Genomic DNA, 21,730 nt, shown 5'->3' on the forward strand with positions numbered 1-21,730 from the left:
ATGGGAAATTCAGGTTACCTTCAACTCTAACGCTGTGTAAAGTCAAAATACTCTGGTAAAAGCAGTTCTAAATGATGAAATCCCCAGTACCCTTATGGTTAAGAACTGTTTGGATGGTTTCCCAACTGTTTTTCAAAGTGCACTTCAACATCTCAAACTCACTTTTTGAAATCCCATTGACTTGCATTGGGCAAAACTGAAGTTGAGTGAAACTCAATGAGTCTTAACTTCTATGTTGTGAAACCACTTGAAACACATCTGCGACATAGTTTTTACAGAAATGAACTGTTTTGAACAGTTTCCTGGTGGAAAACAAGCGTCACACATGTGTACACAAAGTGATTTTCAGGCCCTGAAACGCGTTATGGTGAAATTCAGGTTACCTTCAACTCTAACTCTGTGTAAAGTCAAAATACTCTGGTAAAAGCAGTTCTAAATGATGAAATCCCCAGTACCCTTATGGTTAAGAACTGTTTGGATGGTTTCCCAACTGTTTTTCAAAGTGCACTTCAACATCTCAAACTCACTTTTGAAATTCCCATTGACTTGCATTGGGCAAAACTGAAGTTGAGTGAAACTCAATGAGTCTTAACTTCTATGTTGTGAAACCACTTGAAACACATCTGCGACATAGTTTTTACAGAAATGAACTGTTTTGAACAGTTTCCTGGTGGAAAACAAGGCGTCACACATGTGTACACAAAGTGATTTTCAGGCCCTGAAAAGCGTTATGGTGAAATCAGGTTACCTTCAACTCTAACTCTGTGGAAAGTCAAAATACTCTGGTAAAAGCAGTTCTAAATGATGAAATCCCCAGTACCCTTATGGTTAAGAACTGTTTGGATGGTTTCCCAACTGTTTTTCAAAGTGCACTTCAACATCTCAAACTCACTTTTGAAATTCCATTGACTTGCATTGGGCAAAACTGAAGTTGAGTGAAACTCAATGAGTCTTAACTTCTATGTTGTGAAACCACTTGAAACACATCTGCGACATAGTTTTTACAGAAATGAACTGTTTTGAACAGTTTCCTGGTGGAAAACAAGGCGTCACACATGTGTACACAAAGTTATTTTCAGGCCCTGAAACGCGTTATGGTGAAATTCAGGTTACCTTCAACTCTAACGCTGTGTAAAGTCAAAATACTCTGGTAAAAGCAGTTCTAAATGATGAAATCCCCAGTACCCTTATGGTTAAGAACTGTTTGGATGGTTTCCCAACTGTTTTTCAAAGTGCACTTCAACATCTCAAACTCACTTTTTGAAATCCCCATTGACTTGCATGGGACAAAACTGAAGTTGAGTGAAACTCAATGAGTCTTAACTTCTATGTTGTGAAACCACTTGAAACACATCTGCGACATAGTTTTTACAGAAATGAACTGTTTTGAACAGTTTCCTGGTGGAAAACAAGGCGTCACACATGTGTACACAAAGTTATTTTCAGGCCCTGAAACGCGTTATGGTGAAATAAGGTTACCTTCAACTCTAACGCTGTGTAAAGTCAAAATACTCTGGTAAAAGCAGTTCTAAATGATGAAATCCCCAGTACCCTTATGGTTAAGAACTGTTTGGATGGTTTCCCAACTGTTTTCAAAGTGCACTTCAACATCTCAAACTCACTTTTGAAATCCCCATTAACTTGCATTGGGCAAAACTGAAGTTGAGTGAAACTCAATGAGTCTTAACTTCTATGTTGTGAAACCACTTGAAACACATCTGTGACATAGTTTTTTACAGAAATGAACTGTTTTGAACAGTTTCCTGGTGGAAAACAAGGCGTCACACATGTGTACACAAAGAGATTTTCAGGCCCTGAAACGTTATGGTGAAATAAGGTTACCTTCAACTCTAACTCTGTGTAAAGTCAAAATACTCTGGTAAAAGCAGTTCTAAATGATGAAATCCCCAGTACCCTTATGGTTAAGAACTGTTTGGATGGTTTCCCAAATGTTTTCAAAGTGCACTTCAACATCTCAAACTCACTTTTGAAATCCCTATTGACTTGCATTGGGCAAAACTGAAGTTGAGTGAAACTCAATGAGTCTTAACTTCTATGTTGTGAAACCACTTGAAAAACATCAGCGACATAGTTTTTTACAGAAATGAACTGTTTTGAACAGTTTCCTGGTGGAAAACAAGGCGTCACACATGTGTACACAAAGTTATTTTCAGGCCCTGAAACGCGTTATGGTGAAATAAGGTTACCTTCAACTCTAACTCTGTGTAAAGTCAAAATACTCTGGTAAAAGCAGTTCTAAATGATGAAATCCCCAGTACCCTTATGGTTAAGAACTGTTTGGATGGTTTCCCAACTGTTTTCAAAGTGCACTTCAACATCTTAAACTCACCTTTTGAAATCCCCATTAACTTGCATTGGGCAAAAACTGAAGTTGAGTGAAACTCAATGAGTCTTAACTTCTATGTTGTGAAACCACTTGAAACACATCTGTGACATAGTTTTTTACAGAAATGAACTGTTTTGAACAGTTTCCTGGTGGAAAACAAGGCGTCACACATGTGTACACAAAGTGATTTTCAGGCCCTGAAACGCGTTATGGTGAAATCAGGTTACCTTCAACTCTAACTCTGTGGAAAGTCAAAATACTCTGGTAAAAGCAGTTCTAAATGATGAAATCCCCAGTACCCTTATGGTTAAGAACTGTTTGGATGGTTTCCCACTGTTTTCAAAGTGCAATTCAACATCTCAAACTCAACGTTTGAAATTCCTATTGAGTTGCATTGGGCAAAAACTGAAGTTGAGTTAAACTCAATGAGTCTTAACTTCTATGTTGTGAAACCACTTGAAACACATCTGCGACATAGTTTTTACAGAAATGAACTGTTTTGAACAGTTTCCTGGTGGAAAACAAGCGTCACACATGTGTACACAAAGTTATTTTCAGGCCCTGAAACGTTATGGTGAAATAAGGTTACCTTCAACTCTAACGCTGTGTAAAGTCAAAATACTCTGGTAAAAGCAGTTCTAAATGATGAAATCCCCAGTACCCTTATGGTTAAGAACTGTTTGGATGGTTTCCCCACTGTTTTTCAAAGTGCAATTCAACATCTCAAACTCACCTTTTGAAATTCCTATTGAGTTGCATTGGGCAAGAACTGAAGTTGAGTTAAATTTAATGAGTCTTAACTTCTATGTTGTGAAACCACTTAAAACACATCTGCGACATAGTTTTTTACAGAAATGAACTGTTTTGAACAGTTTCCTGGTGGAAAACAAGGCGTCACACATGTGTACACAAAGTTGTTTTCAGGCCCTGAAAAGTGTTATGGTGAATTCAGGTTACCTTCAACTCTAACTCTGTGGAAAGTCAAAATACTCTGGTAAAAGCAGTTCTAAATGATGAAACCCCAGTACCCTTATGGTTAAGAACTGTTTGGATGGTTTCCCAACTGTTTTTCAAAGTGCACTTCAACATCTCAAACTCACTTTTGAAATCCCCTTTGACTTGCATTGGGCAAAACTGAAGTTGAGTGAAACTCAATGAGTCTTAACTTCTATGTTGTGAAACCACTTGAAACACATCTGCGACATAGTTTTTTACAGAAATGAACTGTTTTGAACAGTTTCCTGGTGGAAAACAAGGCGTCACACATGTGTACACAAAGTTATTTTCAGGCCCTGAAACGCGTTATGGTGAAATAAGGTTACCTTCAACTCTAACGCTGTGTAAAGTCAAAATACTCTGGTAAAAGCAGTTCTAAATGATGAAATCCCCAGTACCCTTATGGTTAAGAACTGTTTGGATGGTTTCCCAACTGTTTTTCAAAGTGCACTTCAACATCTCAAACTCACCTTTTGAAATCCCATTAACTTGCATTGGACAAAACTGAAGTTGAGTGAAACTCAATGAGTCTTAACTTCTATGTTGTGAAACCACTTGAAACACATCTGCGACATAGTTTTTACAGAAATGAACTGTTTTGAACAGTTTCCTGGTGGAAAACAAGGCGTCACACATGTGTACACAAAGTGATTTTCAGGCCCTGAAACGCGTTATGGTGAAATAAGGTTACCTTCAACTCTAACGCTGTGTAAAGTCAAAATACTCTGGTAAAAGCAGTTCTAAATGATGAAATCCCCAGTACCCTTATGGTTAAGAACTGTTTGGATGGTTTCCCAACTGTTTTCAAAGTGCACTTCAACATCTCAAACTCACTTTTGAAATCCTATTGACTTGCATTGGGCAAAACTGAAGTTGAGTGAAACTCAATGAGTCTTAACTTCTATGTTGTGAAACCACTTGAAACACATCTGCGACATAGTTTTTACAGAAATGAACTGTTTTGAACAGTTTCCTGGTGGAAAACAAGGCGTCACACATGTGTACACAAAGTGATTTTCAGGCCCTGAAAAACGTTATGGTGAAATAAGGTTACCTTCAACTCTAACTCTGTGTAAAGTCAAAATACTCTGGTAAAAGCAGTTCTAAATGATGAAATCCCCAGTACCCTTATGGTTAAGAACTGTTTGGATGGTTTCCCAACTGTTTTTCAAAGTGCACTTCAACATCTCAAACTCACTTTTGAAATCCTATTGACTTGCATTGGGCAAAACTGAAGTTGAGTGAAACTCAATGAGTCTTAACTTCTATGTTGTGAAAACACTTGAAACACATCTGCGACATAGTTTTTACAGAAATGAACTGTTTTGAACAGTTTCCTGGTGGAAAACAAGGCGTCACACATGTGTACACAAAGTTATTTTCAGGCCCTGAAACGCGTTATGGTGAAATAAGGTTACCTTCAACTCTAACGCTGTGTAAAGTCAAAATACTCTGGTAAAAGCAGTTCTAAATGATGAAATCCCCAGTACCCTTATGGTTAAGAACTGTTTGGATGGTTTCCCAACTGTTTTCAAAGTGCACTTCAACATCTCAAACTCACTTTTGAAATCCCCATTAACTTGCAATGGACAAAACTGAAGTTGAGTGAAACTCAATGAGTCTTAACTTCTATGTTGTGAAACCACTTGAAACACATCTGCGACATAGTTTTTACAGAAATGAACTGTTTTGAACAGTTTCCTGGTGGAAAACAAGGCGTCACACATGTGTACACAAAGTGATTTTCAGGCCCTGAAACGCGTTATGGTGAAATAAGGTTACCTTCAACTCTAACGCTGTGTAAAGTCAAAATACTCTGGTAAAAGCAGTTCTAAATGATGAAATCCCCAGTACCCTTATGGTTAAGAACTGTTTGGATGGTTTCCCAACTGTTTTTCAAAGTGCACTTCAACATCTCAAACTCACTTTTGAAATCCCCATTAACTTGCATTGGGCAAAACTGAAGTTGAGTGAAACTCAATGAGTCTTAACTTCTATGTTGTGAAACCACTTGAAACACATCTGCGACATAGTTCTTTACAGAAATGAACTGTTTTGAACAGTTTCCTGGTGGAAAACAAGGCGTCACACATGTGTACACAAAAAGAATTTCAGGCCCTGAAACGCGTTATGGTGAAATAAGGTTACCTTCAACTCTAACGCTGTGTAAAGTCAAAATACTCTGGTAAAAGCAGTTCTAAATGATGAAATCCCCAGTACCCTTATGGTTAAGAACTGTTTGGATGGTTTCCCAACTGTTTTCAAAGTGCACTTCAACATCTCAAACTCACTTTTGAAATCCTATTAACTTGCAATGGACAAAACTGAAGTTGAGTGAAACTCAATGAGTCTTAACTTCTATGTTGTGAAACCACTTGAAACACATCTGTGACATAGTTTTTTACAGAAATGAACTGTTTTGAACAGTTTCCTGGTGGAAAACAAGGCGTCACACATGTGTACACAAAGTGAATTTTCAGGCCCTGAAAGCGTTATGGTGAATTCAGGTTACCTTCAACTCTAACTCTGTGGAAAGTCAAAATACTCTGGTAAAAGCAGTTCTAAATGATGAAATCCCCAGTACCCTTATGGTTAAGAACTGTTTGGATGGTTTCCCAACTGTTTTCAAAGTGCACTTCAACATCTCAAACTCACTTTTGAAATCCCTTTGACTTGCATTTGGCAAAACTGAAGTTGAGTGAAACTCAATGAGTCTTAACTTCTATGTTGTGAAACCACTTGAAAAACATCTGCGACATAGTTTTTACAGAAATGAACTGTTTTGAACAGTTTCCTGGTGGAAAACAAGGCGTCACACATGTGTACACAAAGTTATTTTCAGGCCCTGAAAGCGTTATGGTGAAATAAGGTTACCTTCAACTCTAACGCTGTGTAAAGTCAAAATACTCTGGTAAAAGCAGTTCTAAATGATGAAATCCCCAGTACCCTTATGGTTAAGAACTGTTTGGATGGTTTCCCAACTGTTTTTCAAAGTGCACTTCACATCTTAAACTCACTTTTTGAAATCCCCATTAACTTGCAATGGGCAAAACTGAAGTTGAGTGAAACTCAATGAGTCTTAACTTCTATGTTGTGAAACCACTTGAAACACATCTGTGACATAGTTTTTACAGAAATGAACTGTTTTGAACAGTTTCCTGGTGGACAACAAGTCGTCACACATGTGTACACAAAGTGAATTTCAGGCCCTGAAACGCGTTATGGTGATTTCAGGTTACCTTCAACTCTAACTCTGTGGAAAGTCAAAATACTCTGGTAAAAGCAGTTCTAAATGATGAAATCCCCAGTACCCTTATGGTTAAGAACTGTTTGGATGGTTTCCCAACTGTTTTTCAAAGTGCAATTCAACATCTCAAACTCACTTTTGAAATTCCTATTGAGTTGCATTGGGCAAAACTGAAGTTGAGTTAAATTTAATGAGTCTTAACTTCTATGTTGTGAAACCACTTGAAAAACATCTGCGACATAGTTTTTACAGAAATGAACTGTTTTGAACAGTTTCCTGGTGGAAAACAAGGCGTCACACATGTGTACACAAAGTTATTTTCAGGCCCTGAAACGCGTTATGGTGAAATAAGGTTACCTTCAACTCTAACGCTGTGTAAAGTCAAAATACTCTGGTAAAAGCAGTTCTAAATGATGAAATCCCCAGTACCCTTATGGTTAAGAACTGTTTGGATGGTTTCCCCACTGTTTTCAAAGTGCAATTCAACATCTCAAACTCACCTTTTGAAATTCCTATTGAGTTGCATTGGGCAAAACTGAAGTTGAGTTAAATTTAATGAGTCTTAACTTCTATGTTGTGAAACCACTTAAAACACATCTGCGACATAGTTTTTACAGAAATGAACTGTTTTGAACAGTTTCCTGGTGGAAAACAAGCCGTCACACATGTGTACACAAAGTTGTTTTCAGGTCTTGAAAAGTGTTATGATGAATTCAGGTTACCTTCAACTCTAACTCTGTGGAAAGTCAAAATACTCTGGTAAAAGCAGTTCTAAATGATGAAATCCCCAGTACCCTTATGGTTAAGAACTGTTTGGATGGTTTCCCAACTGTTTTCAAAGTGCACTTCAACATCTCAAACTCACTTTTGAAATCCCCTTTGACTTGCATTGGGCCAAATCTGAAGTTGAGTGAAACTCAATGAGTCTTAACTTCTATGTTGTGAAACCACTTGAAAAACATCAGCGACATAGTTTTTTACAGAAATGAACTGTTTTGAACAGTTTCCTGGTGGAAAACAAGGCGTCACACATGTGTACACAAAGTTATTTTCAGGCCCTGAAACGCGTTATGGTGAAATAAGGTTACCTTCAACTCTAACGCTGTGTAAAGTCAAAATACTCTGGTAAAAGCAGTTCTAAATGATGAAATCCCCAGTACCCTTATGGTTAAGAACTGTTTGGATGGTTTCCCAACTGTTTTTCAAAGTGCACTTCAACATCTTAAACTCACTTTTGAAATCCCCATTAACTTGCAATGGACAAAACTGAAGTTGAGTGAAACTCAATGAGTCTTAACTTCTATGTTGTGAAACCACTTGAAACACATCTGCGACATAGTTTTTTACAGAAATGAACTGTTTTGAACAGTTTCCTGGTGGAAAACAAGGCGTCACACATGTGTACACAAAGTTGAATTTTCAGGCCCTGAAACGCGTTATGGTGAAATAAGGTTACCTTCAACTCTAACGCTGTGTAAAGTCAAAATACTCTGGTAAAAGCAGTTCTAAATGATGAAATCCCCAGTACCCTTATGGTTAAGAACTGTTTGGATGGTTTCCCAACTGTTTTCAAAGTGCACTTCAACATCTCAAACTCACTGTTTGAAATCCCTATTAACTTGCATTGGGCAAAACTGAAGTTGAGTGAAACTCAATGAGTCTTAACTTCTATGTTGTGAAACCACTTGAAACACATCTGCGACATAGTTTTTTACAGAAATGAACTGTTTTGAACAGTTTCCTGGTGGAAAACAAGGCGTCACACATGTGTACACAAAGTTATTTTCAGGCCCTGAAAAGCGTTATGGTGAAATAAGGTTACCTTCAACTCTAACGCTGTGTAAAGTCAAAATACTCTGGTAAAAGCAGTTCTAAATGATGAAATCCCCAGTACCCTTATGGTTAAGAACTGTTTGGATGGTTTCCCAACTGTTTTTCAAAGTGCACTTCAACATCTCAAACTCACTTTTGAAATCCTATTGAGTTGCATTGGGCAAAACTGAAGTTGAGTGAAACTTAATGAGTCTTAACTTCTATGTTGTGAAACCACTTGAAACACATCTGCGACATAGTTTTTTACAGAAATGAACTGTTTTGAACAGTTTCCTGGTGGAAAACAAAGCGTCACACATGTGTACACAAAGTTATTTTCAGGCCCTGAAACGCGTTATGGTGAAATAAGGTTACCTTCAACTCTAACGCTGTGTAAAGTCAAAATACTCTGGTAAAAGCAGTTCTAAATGATGAAATCCCCAGTACCCTTATGGTTAAGAACTGTTTGGATGGTTTCCCAACTGTTTTTCAAAGTGCACTTCAACATCTCAAACTCACTTTTGAAATTCCTATTGAGTTGCATTGGGCAAAACTGAAGTTGAGTTAAATTTAATGAGTCTTAACTTCTATGTTGTGAAACCACTTGAAACACATCTGCGACATAGTTTTTTACAGAAATGAACTGTTTTGAACAGTTTCCTGGTGGAAAACAAGGCGTCACACATGTGTACACAAAGTTATTTTCAGGCCCTGAAACGAGTTATGGTGAATTCAGGTTACCTTCAACTCTAACGCTGTGTAAAGTCAAAATACTCTGGTAAAAGCAGTTCTAAATGATGAAATCCCCAGTACCCTTATGGTTAAGAACTGTTTGGATGGTTTCCCAACTGTTTTTCAAAGTGCAATTCAACATCTCAAACTCACTTTTGAAATCCTATTGAGTTGCATTGGGCAAAACTGAAGTTGAGTTAAAACTAATGAGTCTTAACTTCTATGTTGTGAAACCACTTGAAACACATCTGCGACATAGTTTTTACAGAAATGAACTGTTTTGAACAGTTTCCTGGTGGAAAACAAGGCGTCACACATGTGTACACAAAGTTATTTTCAGGCCCTGAAAGCGTTATGGTGAATTCAGGTTACCTTCAACTCTAACGCTGTGTAAAGTCAAAATACTCTGGTAAAAGCAGTTCTAAATGATGAAATCCCCAGTACCCTTATGGTTAAGAACTGTTTGGATGGTTTCCCAACTGTTTTCAAAGTGCACTTCAACATCTCAAACTCACTTTTGAAATTCCTATTGACTTGCATTGGGCAAAACTGAAGTTGAGTGAAACTCAATGAGTCTTAACTTCTATGTTGTGAAACCACTTGAAAAACATCAGCGACATAGTTTTTTACAGAAATGAACTGTTTTGAACAGTTTCCTGGTGGAAAACAAGGCGTCACACATGTGTACACAAAGTTATTTTCAGGCCCTGAAACGCGTTATGGTGAAATAAGGTTACCTTCAACTCTAACGCTGTGTAAAGTCAAAATACTCTGGTAAAAGCAGTTCTAAATGATGAAATCCCCAGTACCCTTATGGTTAAGAACTGTTTGGATGGTTTCCCAACTGTTTTCAAAGTGCACTTCAACATCTCAAACTCACTTTTGAAATCCCCATTAACTTGCATTGGGCAAAACTGAAGTTGAGTGAAACTCAATGAGTCTTAACTTCTATGTTGTGAAACCACTTGAAACACATCTGCGACATAGTTTTTTACAGAAATGAACTGTTTTGAACAGTTTCCTGGTGGAAAACAAGGCGTCACACATGTGTACACAAAGTGAATTTCAGGCCCTGAACCGCGTTATGGTGAAATAAGGTTACCTTCAACTCTAACGCTGTGTAAAGTCAAAATACTATCGTAAAACAGTTCTAAATGATGAAATCCCCAGTACCCTTATGGTTAAGAACTGTTTGGATGGTTTCCCAACTGTTTTTCAAAGTGCACTTCAACATCTTAAACTCACTTTTGAAATCCCTATTAACTTGCAATGGACAAAACTGAAGTTGAGTGAAACTCAATGAGTCTTAACTTCTATGTTGTGAAACCACTTGAAACACATCTGCGACATAGTTTTTTACAGAAATGAACTGTTTTGAACAGTTTCCTGGTGGAAAACAAGGCGTCACACATGTGTACACAAAGTTGTTTTCAGGCCCTGAAGCGTGTTATGGTGAATTCAGGTTACCTTCAACTCTAACTCTGTGGAAAGTCAAAATACTCTGGTAAAAGCAGTTCTAAATGATGAAATCCCAGTACCCTTATGGTTAAGAACTGTTTGGATGGTTTCCCAACTGTTTTTCAAAGTACACTTCAAATCTTAAACTCACTTTTGAAATCCCTTTGACTTGCATTGGCCAAATCTGAAGTTGAGTGAAACTCAATGAGTCTTAACTTCTATGTTGTGAAACCACTTGAAAAACATCAGCGACATAGTTTTTACAGAAATGAACTGTTTTGAACAGTTTCCTGGTGGAAAACAAGGCGTCACACATGTGTACACAAAGTTATTTTCAGGCCCTGAAACGCGTTATGGTGAAATAAGGTTACCTTCAACTCTAACGCTGTGTAAAGTCAAAATACTCTGGTAAAAGCAGTTCTAAATGATGAAATCCCCAGTACCCTTATGGTTAAGAACTGTTTGGATGGTTTCCCAACTGTTTTTCAAAGTGCACTTCACATCTTAAACTCACCTTTTGAAATCCCCATTAACTTGCAATGGAAAAACTGAAGTTGAGTGAAACTCAATGAGTCTTAACTTCTATGTTGTGAAACCACTTGAAACACATCTGTGACATAGTTTTTTACAGAAATGAACTGTTTTGAACAGTTTCCTGGTGGAAAACAAGCCGTCACACATGTGTACACAAAGTGATTTTCAGCCCTTGAAAAGCGTTATGGTGATTTCAGGTTACCTTCAACTCTAACTCTGTGGAAAGTCAAAATACTCTGGTAAAAGCAGTTCTAAATGATGAAATCCCCAGTACCCTTATGGTTAAGAACTGTTTGGATGGTTTCCCAACTGTTTTTCAAAGTGCACTTCAACATCTCATACTCACTTTTGAAATCCCATTGAGTTACATTGGGCAAAAACTGAAGTTGAGTTAAATTTAATGAGTCTTAACTTCTATGTTGTGAAACCACTTAAAACACATCTGCGACATAGTTTTTTACAGAAATGAACTGTTTTGAACAGTTTCCTGGTGGAAAACAAGGCGTCACACATGTGTACACAAAGTTATTTTCAGGCCCTGAAACGCGTTATGGTGAAATAAGGTTACCTTCAACTCTAACGCTGTGTAAAGTCAAAATACTCTGGTAAAAGCAGTTCTAAATGATGAAATCCCCAGTACCCTTATGGTTAAGAACTGTTTGGATGGTTTCCCAACTGTTTTTCAAAGTGCACTTCAACATCTCAAACTCACTTTTGAAATCCTATTGAGTTGCATTGGGCAAAAACTGAAGTTGAGTTAAACTCAATGAGTCTTAACTTCTATGTTGTGAAACCACTTGAAACACATCTGCGACATAGTTTTTACAGAAATGAACTGTTTTGAACAGTTTCCTGGTGGAAAACAAGCGTCACACATGTGTACACAAAGTTGTTTTCAGGCCCTTGAAGCGTTATGGTGAATTCAGGTTACCTTCAACTCTAACTCTGTGGAAAGTCAAAATACTCTGGTAAAAGCAGTTCTAAATGATGAAATCCCCAGTACCCTTATGGTTAAGAACTGTTTGGATGGTTTCCCAACTGTTTTTCAAAGTGCACTTCAACATCTCAAACTCACTTTTTGAAATCCCTATTGACTTGCATTGGGCAAAACTGAAGTTGAGTGAAACTCAATGAGTCTTAACTTCTATGTTGTGAAACCACTTGAAACACATCTGCGACATAGTTTTTTACAGAAATGAACTGTTTTGAACAGTTTCCTGGTGGAAAACAAGGCGTCACACATGTGTACACAAAGTGATTTTCAGGCCCTGAAGCGTTATGGTGAAATAAGGTTACCTTCAACTCTAACGCTGTGTAAAGTCAAAAAACTATGGTAAAAACAGTTCTAAATGATAAAATCCCCAGTACCCTTATGGTTAAGAACTGTTTGGATGGTTTCCCAACTGTTTTTCAAAGTGCACTTCAACATCTTAAACTCACTTTTGAAATCCCTATTAACTTGCAATGGACAAAACTGAAGTTGAGTGAAACTCAATGAGTCTTAACTTCTATGTTGTGAAACCACTTGAAACACATCTGTGACATAGTTTTTACAGAAATGAACTGTTTTGAACAGTTTCCTGGTGGAAAACAAGCGTCACACATGTGTACACAAAGTTGTTTTCAGGCCCTGAAAAGCGTTATGGTGAATTCAGGTTACCTTCAACTCTAACTCTGTGGAAAGTCAAAATACTCTGGTAAAAGCAGTTCTAAATGATGAAATCCCCAGTACCCTTATGGTTAAGAACTGTTTGGATGGTTTCCCAACTGTTTTCAAAGTGCACTTCAACATCTCAAACTCACTTTTGAAATCCTATTGAGTTGCATTGGGCAAAACTGAAGTTGAGTTAAACTTAATGAGTCTTAACTTCTATGTTGTGAAACCACTTGAAACACATCTGCGACATAGTTTTTACAGAAATGAACTGTTTTGAACAGTTTCCTGGTGGAAAACAAGGCGTCACACATGTGTACACAAAGTTATTTTCAGGCCCTGAAACGTGTTATGGTGAAATTCAGGTTACCTTCAACTCTAACTGTGTAAAGTCAAAATACTCTGGTAAAAGCAGTTCTAAATGATGAAATCCCCAGTACCCTTATGGTTAAGAACTGTTTGGATGGTTTCCCAACTGTTTTCAAAGTGCACTTCAACATCTCAAACTCACTTTTGAAATCCTATTGAGTTGCATTGGGCAAAACTGAAGTTGAGTTAAACTTAATGAGTCTTAACTTCTATGTTGTGAAACCACTTGAAACACATCTGCGACATAGTTTTTACAGAAATGAACTGTTTTGAACAGTTTCCTGGTGGAAAACAAGGCGTCACACATGTGTACACAAAGTTATTTTCAGGCCCTGAAACGCGTTATGGTGAATTCAGGTTACCTTCAACTCTAACGCTGTGTAAAGTCAAAATACTCTGGTAAAAGCAGTTCTAAATGATGAAATCCCCAGTACCCTTATGGTTAAGAACTGTTTGGATGGTTTCCCAACTGTTTTTCAAAGTGCACTTCAAAATCTCAAACTCACTTTTGAAATCCTATTGAGTTGCATTGGGCAAAACTGAAGTTGAGTGAAACTCAATGAGTCTTAACTTCTATGTTGTGAAACCACTTGAAACACATCTGCGACATAGTTTTTACAGAAATGAACTGTTTTGAACAGTTTCCTGGTGGAAAACAAGGCGTCACACATGTGTACACAAAGTTATTTTCAGGCCCTGAAACGCGTTATGGTGAAATAAGGTTACCTTCAACTCTAACGCTGTGTAAAGTCAAAATACTCTGGTAAAAGCAGTTCTAAATGATGAAATCCCCAGTACCCTTATGGTTAAGAACTGTTTGGATGGTTTCCCAACTGTTTTTCAAAGTGCACTTCAACATCTTAAACTCACCTTTTGAAATCCCCATTAACTTGCAATGGACAAAACTGAAGTTGAGTGAAACTCAATGAGTCTTAACTTCTATGTTGTGAAACCACTTGAAACACATCTGCGACATAGTTTTTTACAGAAATGAACTGTTTTGAACAGTTTCCTGGTGGAAAACAAGGCGTCACACATGTGTACACAAAGTGAATTTCAGGCCCTGAAACGCGTTATGGTGAAATAAGGTTACCTTCAACTCTAACGCTGTGTAAAGTCAAAATACTCTGGTAAAACAGTTCTAAATGATGAAATCCCCAGTACCCTTATGGTTAAGAACTGTTTGGATGGTTTCCCAACTGTTTTCAAAGTGCACTTCAACATCTCAAACTCACTTTTGAAATCCCCATTAACTTGCAATGGACAAAACTGAAGTTGAGTGAAACTCAATGAGTCTTAACTTCTATGTTGTGAAACCACTTGAAACACATCTGTGACATAGTTTTTTACAGAAATGAACTGTTTTGAACAGTTTCCTGGAGGAAAACAAGCGTCACACATGTGTACACAAAGAGAATTTCAGGCCCTGAAACGCGTTATGGTGAAATAAGGTTACCTTCAACTCTAACGCTGTGTAAAGTCAAAATACTCTGGTAAAACAGTACTAAATGATGAAATCCCCAGTACCCTTATGGTTAAGAACTGTTTGGATGGTTTCCCAACTGTTTTTCAAAGTGCACTTCACATCTTAAACTCACTTTTTGAAATCCCTATTAACTTGCAATGGACAAAACTGAAGTTGAGTGAAACTCAATGAGTCTTAACTTCTATGTTGTGAAACCACTTGAAACACATCTGTGACATAGTTTTTTACAGAAATGAACTGTTTTGAACAGTTTCCTGGTGGAAAACAAGCGTCACACATGTGTACACAAAGTTGTTTTCAGGCCCTTGAAAAGTGTTATGATGAATTCAGGTTACCTTCAACTCTAACTCTGTGGAAAGTCAAAATACTCTGGTAAAGCAGTTCTAAATGATGAAACTCCCAGTACCCTTATGGTTAAGAACTGTTTGGATGGTTTCCCAACTGTTTTTCAAAGTGCACTTCAACATCTCAAACTCACTTCTTGAAATCCCCTTTGACTTGCATTTGGCCAAACTGAAGTTGAGTGAAACTCAATGAGTCTTAACTTCTATGTTGTGAAACCACTTGAAAAAAATCAGCGACATAGTTTTTTACAGAAATGAACTGTTTTGAACAGTTTCCTGGTGGAAAACAAGGCGTCACACATGTGTACACAAAGTTATTTTCAGGCCCTGAAACGCGTTATGGTGAAATAAGGTTACCTTCAACTCTAACTGTGTAAAGTCAAAATACTCTGGTAAAAGCAGTTCTAAATGATGAAATCCCCAGTACCCTTATGGTTAAGAACTGTTTGGATGGTTTCCCAACTGTTTTTCAAAGTGCACTTCACATCTTAAACTCACTTTTTGAAATCCCCATTAACTTGCAATGGACAAAAACTGAAGTTGAGTGAAACTCAATGAGTCTTAACTTCTATGTTGTGAAACCACTTGAAACACATCTGTGACATAGTTTTTACAGAAATGAACTGTTTTGAACAGTTTCCTGGTGGAAAACAAGCTGTTACACATGTGTACACAAAGTGATTTTCAGGCCCTTGAAACGCGTTATGGTGAATTCAGGTTACCTTCAACTCTAACCTTTGGAAAGTCAAAATACTCTGGTAAAAGCAGTTCTAAATGATGAAATCCCCAGTACCCTTATGGTTAAGAACTGTTTGGATGGTTTCCCAACTGTTTTTCAAAGTGCAATTCAACATCTCAAACTCACTTTTGAAATTCCTATTGAGTTGCATTGGGCAAAACTGAAGTTGAGTTAAACTTAATGAGTCTTAACTTCTATGTTGTGAAACCACTTGAAACACATCTGCGACATAGTTTTTTACAGAAATGAACTGTTTTGAACAGTTTCCTGGTGGAAAACAAGGCGTCACACATGTGTACACAAAGTTATTTTCAGGCCCTGAAACGCGTTATGGTGAAATAAGGTTACCTTCAACTCTAACGCTGTGTAAAGTCAAAATACTCTGGTAAAAGCAGTTCTAAATGATGAAATCCCCAGTACCCTTATGGTTAAGAACTGTTTGGATGGTTTCCCAACTGTTTCTCAAAGTGCAATTCAACATCTCAAACTCAACTTTTGAAATCCTATTGAGTTGCATTGGGCAAAACTGAAGTTGAGTTAAACTAATGAGTCTTAACTTCTATGTTGTGAAACCACTTAAAACACATCTGCGACATAGTTTTTTACAGAAATGAACTGTTTTGAACAGTTTCCTGGTGGAAAACAAGCCGTCACACATGTGTACACAAAGTTGTTTTCAGGTCTTGAAAGTGTTATGATGAATTCAGGTTACCTTCAACTCTAACTCTGTGGAAAGTCAAAATACTCTGGTAAAGGCAGTTCTAAATGATGAAACCCCCAGTACCCTTATGGTTAAGAACTGTTTGGATGGTTTCCCAACTGTTTTTCAAAGTGCACTTCAACATCTCAAACTCACTTTTGAAATCCCCTTTGACTTGCATTGGGCCAAATCTAAAGTTGAGTGAAACTCAATGAGTCTTAACTTCTATGTTGTGAAACCACTTGAAAAACATCAGCGACATAGTTTTTTACAGAAATGAACTGTTTTGAACAGTTTCCTGGTGGAAAACAAGGCGTCACACATGTGTACACAAAGTGATTTTCAGGCCCTGAAACGCGTTATGGTGAATTCAGGTTACCTTCAACTCTAACTCTGTGGAAAGTCAAAATACTCTGGTAAAAGCAGTTCTAAATGATGAAATCCCCAGTACCCTTATGGTTAAGAACTGTTTGGATGGTTTCCCAACTGTTTTCAAAGTGCACTTCAACATCTCAAAATCACTGTTTGAAATCCCTATTAACTTGCAATGGACAAAACTGAAGTTGAGTGAAACTCAATGAGTCTTAACTTCTATGTTGTGAAACCACTTGAAACACATCTGCGACATAGTTTTTTACAGAAATGAACTGTTTTGAACAGTTTCCTGGTGGAAAACAAGGCGTCACACATGTGTACACAAAGTTGTTTTCAGGTCTTGAAAGGTGTTATGATGAATTCAGGTTACCTTCAACTCTAACTCTGTGGAATGTCAAAATACTCTGGTAAAGGCAGTTCTAAATGATGAAACCCCAGTAACCTTATGGTTACCCCGACAGCAGCTGACTCAGGAACAGATCCGGCCACAACATGGCAAAGTCGTATAGCAGTCACATTCTTTTTTTGACTCCGTAACAAATCCGTCTGTATTCCGGCAAGCTCAGTTCGTGCTTCTGTGGGAGGGACAAATGGATCCGCCCACATTTCGTCATGTAGATTAATTGACAGTTCAATCTCTTTCCACGAGAGCTTGTTAACGTGAGCGTAACACGCTTATGTTTTGAGTTCGCTCAAATTTGCGCCACAACGAGCAGTCTGAAAACATTTACAGACAACGGAATTGTTTTTGGAGGAAGTGAGTCAAAATTCATTTTAACAGTTGTGAGAAGTTCAAATGCTTTTTATATATAGTTAGCACTGCTAATTATTTTTAATGTGTCGCTATCATAGCAGGTTAAGATGAAATGTAATGAATTATGTTAACATGTCACTGTAATCATTTTTAGTATTTGTACATATTTAGGCCGCAATGTTAAATTCATGTGCTGAATATTTTAGGCTCCACCAAATAAGGGTTAGTAGGCACTGTGTTCAAAATAATTTATTAAACGTTTTGTGTTAAACGTGGGCTTATTTCAGATACGCTAGAGAAAAAAAACGATTTAAGACATCATTATTTTCCTAACTTTTTGTTTTTCCCATGTAAGTGGCTTCGTTACCGCTGGAGAGGGTTACGTTAGTAAATCGTCAAAGCGCTGGGCTTTGTGAGATGTCAGAGGACCTACTAGTGAATCGAGCGCGACCGTCCGTTTGGGAAAAGAGGGTTGGGTGTTTGTCCAGCCAATACGGGGAAATGTGGTTTAGGCGAACCGCCAGTCATGAAACACTTTTAATTGAACGAACCTGCGCCTGTGGTAGTTTTAAACTTTTTCAGTGTCGGTTTAGTTTATGGAAGGTTACACAATTTAGTCTTTTCTGAGTTCTTCACTTTAATAAAGTGCTAGGATTCGGGTTGCACTCCTAATATTTGTACAAAAATTACATGATAAAAATATATAAACGATTTCTTTAATTTAGATACAAAAAGTACTAATGTTAATGTCTTTTTATTTAAAATATTTTAGCAGAATCCTGATGGGGATATATACTTTAACTAGCAACATTTATCAAGCATAATCTGTACATTACATGTATTTTCTCTGTCCTTTTAAAGTTAACGGTTGTGAATATTCAAATTAGAATGGTAAATATATATTCACATATATTGTATCTTGCTGGCTTCTGCTAAATAATAAAAAAAATCCTTGTAAATTATTAGTATCTTTTTTGTTATATTACAATTTAAGTGATATAGGTTACAATTTAACTGAGGGTGGCATGGCAGGAGTGCTGCCTCGCAGTAAAGAGACCACAGGGTTCACATCCCAGGTCCTCCCTCTGTGCAGTTTGCATGTTCTCCCCCCTGTCTACATGGGTTTCCACTGGGTACTCCAGTTTTCTCCCACAGTAAACAGACATGCAGATTAGGTGGATAAAATAAATTGTCCCTAGTGTATGGTTGGTGTGTCTGTTCACCCTGCAATGCACTGGCACCCTACTATCCAGGGTTTGTTCCTGCCTTTCACCCTATACTAGCCAGGATAGGCTCCAGCAACCCCCACAACACTGCTCATCGTGTTAGAAGATGACTGACTGACTGACAATTTAAGTGATATGGAGACATTTACCTGTCAGTAATGATTTCATTTATTATTTGTGGTGGCTTTTGTATAACCCTGGTACACGTTTAAAAAGCTGTTAACTAAATGTGTTTGTAGATCTGTTTTGTTTAAGCAAGGATCATCTGCAGTAGTAGTCTTTATTTCATTACCTCTTGCATTATTGCTGATAGGTAGTAGCTATTTTTGTCATTTTCTTATTTACTTAATGCAAACCAGGGTTGCATGTGCTGCTGGATCCTATTCCAATTAGCATTGGGCCAAAGGCAGGAACAAATCCAGGACAGGGCACCAGGGCTATTTTGTTTTAATGTCTACAGTAAAGATAACAGCATTTAATGTTTGAATTTTTTTTTTGTATAAATTAAAATGTGGAATTTAAACATTTTTTCTATGGCTAATGGATAAACTTGCTGCACATTGCAAACTACCATACAAAGCTTATCTTTAATCCATAGTCAAAAAAGCATTCTTGGTTTTATTAAAATGAGGGGTGAGGATGTGCTAGGTGGTATCACCTGCTGTTTAGGTAATGCATTTTGTGTGCAACATGTAAATATTATGTTTATTTTGAGCATTGTCTTTTTTTTCTTTTGCAGGATGTTTCTGGTAGTTCAGTTTTTAGATGAACAAAAAGCTGTGTCAGTTATACCACAGTCTTGGTACAGTGATGGCACAACCTTTTGGCCAAATTATAAGAGCAATCAAAGACTCAACAAAGCAGCAAGATATGCTGAGGAACCATGCCCTGACTGGACCAAGCATGATGTTAGAGTACTAAAGTCCTACGGTAATTGCAATGTTCAAGATAATGAGTCGTATGTCCCTGACTTGATCCCTTTCACCAGAGAAATATTGCTGTAAAATATTGATTTCTTGCTATGTTAATTTTTTTTAATAGAAAAGCAACAAACATTTGTCTAAGGCCTTATTTTCATGTTGCAATCATGTGATTTTTCACTGTCTCCAACCCTCATTTCCAACAACCATTATATCGTTCATACTAGTGTTCATGAGAAATCAGGGCCTAGTTCACACCTTTCACTAACATGCAACTCTAGTGATTATCCATCCATCATCCAAACCGCTATATCCTAACTACAGGGTCACGGGTGTCTGCTGCAGCCAATCCCAGCCAACACAGGCCGCAAGGCAGGAAATAAACCCTGGGCAGGTTGCCAGCCCACCGCAGGGCACACGCACACACTAGGGACAATTCAGAATCGCCAATGCACCTAACCTGCATGTCTTTGGACTGTGGGAGGAAACCCACGCAGACACGGGGAGAACATGCAAACTCCACGCAGGGAGGACCTGAGAAACGAACCCGGGTCTCCTAACAGCGAGGCAGCAGTGCTACCCACTGCGCCACCGTGCTGCCCTCTAGTGATTACATTTATCCAAATTGAAATTTACTCTTACTTTCTTACGTAGGTCTCTTACAATTTTTCCTAGTTTCACTTTGCTGGTTAAATGCTATGAAACTGTGATGCGATTACAAAAAAAGAAAATATGTGAATGCTAGATGTAAATGGGGCCTAGGTCGTAGTGATTTAAAAGATCACAGAAGTGATAATGTTATATTACATCACCTGATATTAACTTTTGAAATGCTTTTAGGAGATTACATGTCTGCATGGCAAGGGATGAAGAAGTCTTTGATTTGTCAAACTTCAGAATTGGATTCAGATGATGATGAGGATATAGGCAGGGTGAAAAGAGCTCCTAAACTAATGTAAGTTTGATTCAACTTCACATGTGTTTTATTGAATGTATGAAACGTTTGTTTTGAGTAATATATGCACATTTAATCTTCTGTAAACAGCCACTACTATGGTGACATGGACTGTGAAAGTGAACATGAAGACTTGGCTAATAAAACAAAAGTTCCCTTGACAAGATTTTCAAAACCTCAACAGTCAACTGGACCTTGCATGTTATCCCCACATTCTGCACCTCAGGTACCATCACCACCTTTACCATCTGTGCCACCTTGTTGCTCACCACCACATTCTTTGCTTCAGGTGCCACCTCCTTACCAGTCACTATTGCTCTCTGAAAATACATCTCAACAAATTTCCATGAGCCTTCCAAAACTGAAAAATACTTTTGAACTCTTCAAGCCTACTTACAGAGTGGATCGATGTGGAACAGAACCAATACCTTGCACTGGTAAGTTATGATCAGACTATTGATTGTACTTGTTTCACATATTCAACACATGTTTGAACATATCTATATGTTAGATACTTTATTAATCCCATATGGTATTTGTTGTCATGTTCATTTTGTGCCAGTATATTCCTTGATTTTTAGTGTTTTGGTTTTTAAGATGTTAAATTTTATATGTTCCAAAGGATGCTGTTTTAACATATATGAGAGTTATGTTTGCTCCAAAGTGCAAGAGTAGGATTCATTGCCTTTTCAAAGTATTCAAATGAATAGTATCATTTTTATATTTTGCTGGTATTTATTTTTCAGCTGCAGATCTTCATATCCTCACATTGCTTGAACATGTGAAGCACCAGCTGTCACAATTGGCTGTCATGATCAGTTCACTATCTGGTCGGCTAAACATTTAATGCTCACCTGATATGCCTGAGGAGGTCCAGTTTCCTTTGCAATCATTGGAGGAAGTGGGTGACTTTGAGGCCTGGTTGAAACAACCAACCAATGCTTTGAAGAAAAAGAACATGGTATGGATTGCAAAGCTAGACTTTGTTCTCTTTCTGGTTTTGTTTAACTTAAAATATTCACTTGGATTGTGTCATAATTTTAAACAATTACTAATTCTTTTGTACATAATAGGACAAGACC

General features: G+C 37.6%; 1 protein-coding gene across 1 annotated transcript; it reads left to right on the forward strand.

Moving 5' to 3' along the window:
• The first annotated feature begins 17,508 nt into the window (after positions 1–17,508).
• Positions 17,509–21,495, forward strand: LOC120522688. Its single transcript, XM_039743463.1, has 5 exons — positions 17,509–17,550; positions 19,513–19,703; positions 20,534–20,648; positions 20,739–21,085; positions 21,395–21,495. The coding sequence occupies exons 2-5, from the start codon at positions 19,514–19,516 to the stop codon at positions 21,493–21,495; spliced, it is 753 nt and encodes a 250-aa protein (XP_039599397.1). The 5' UTR covers positions 17,509–17,550; position 19,513.
• Positions 21,496–21,730: the final 235 nt, after the last annotated feature.

Source organism: Polypterus senegalus, unplaced genomic scaffold, assembly GCF_016835505.1.
Source record: "Polypterus senegalus isolate Bchr_013 unplaced genomic scaffold, ASM1683550v1 scaffold_480, whole genome shotgun sequence".
Taxonomy (NCBI): Eukaryota; Metazoa; Chordata; class Cladistia; order Polypteriformes; family Polypteridae; genus Polypterus; species Polypterus senegalus.

Excerpts from the sequence above, each read along its gene's own strand:
- LOC120522688 (XM_039743463.1), top strand. The coding sequence starts at position 19,514 with ATGTTTCTGGTAGTTCAGTTTTTAGATGAACAAAAAGCTGTGTCAGTT. Across the intron at positions 19,704-20,533 it reads TAGAGTACTAAAGTCCTACG|GAGATTACATGTCTGCATGG; the intron begins GTAATTGCAATG and ends AAATGCTTTTAG. Across the intron at positions 20,649-20,738 it reads AAAAGAGCTCCTAAACTAAT|CCACTACTATGGTGACATGG; the intron begins GTAAGTTTGATT and ends TTCTGTAAACAG.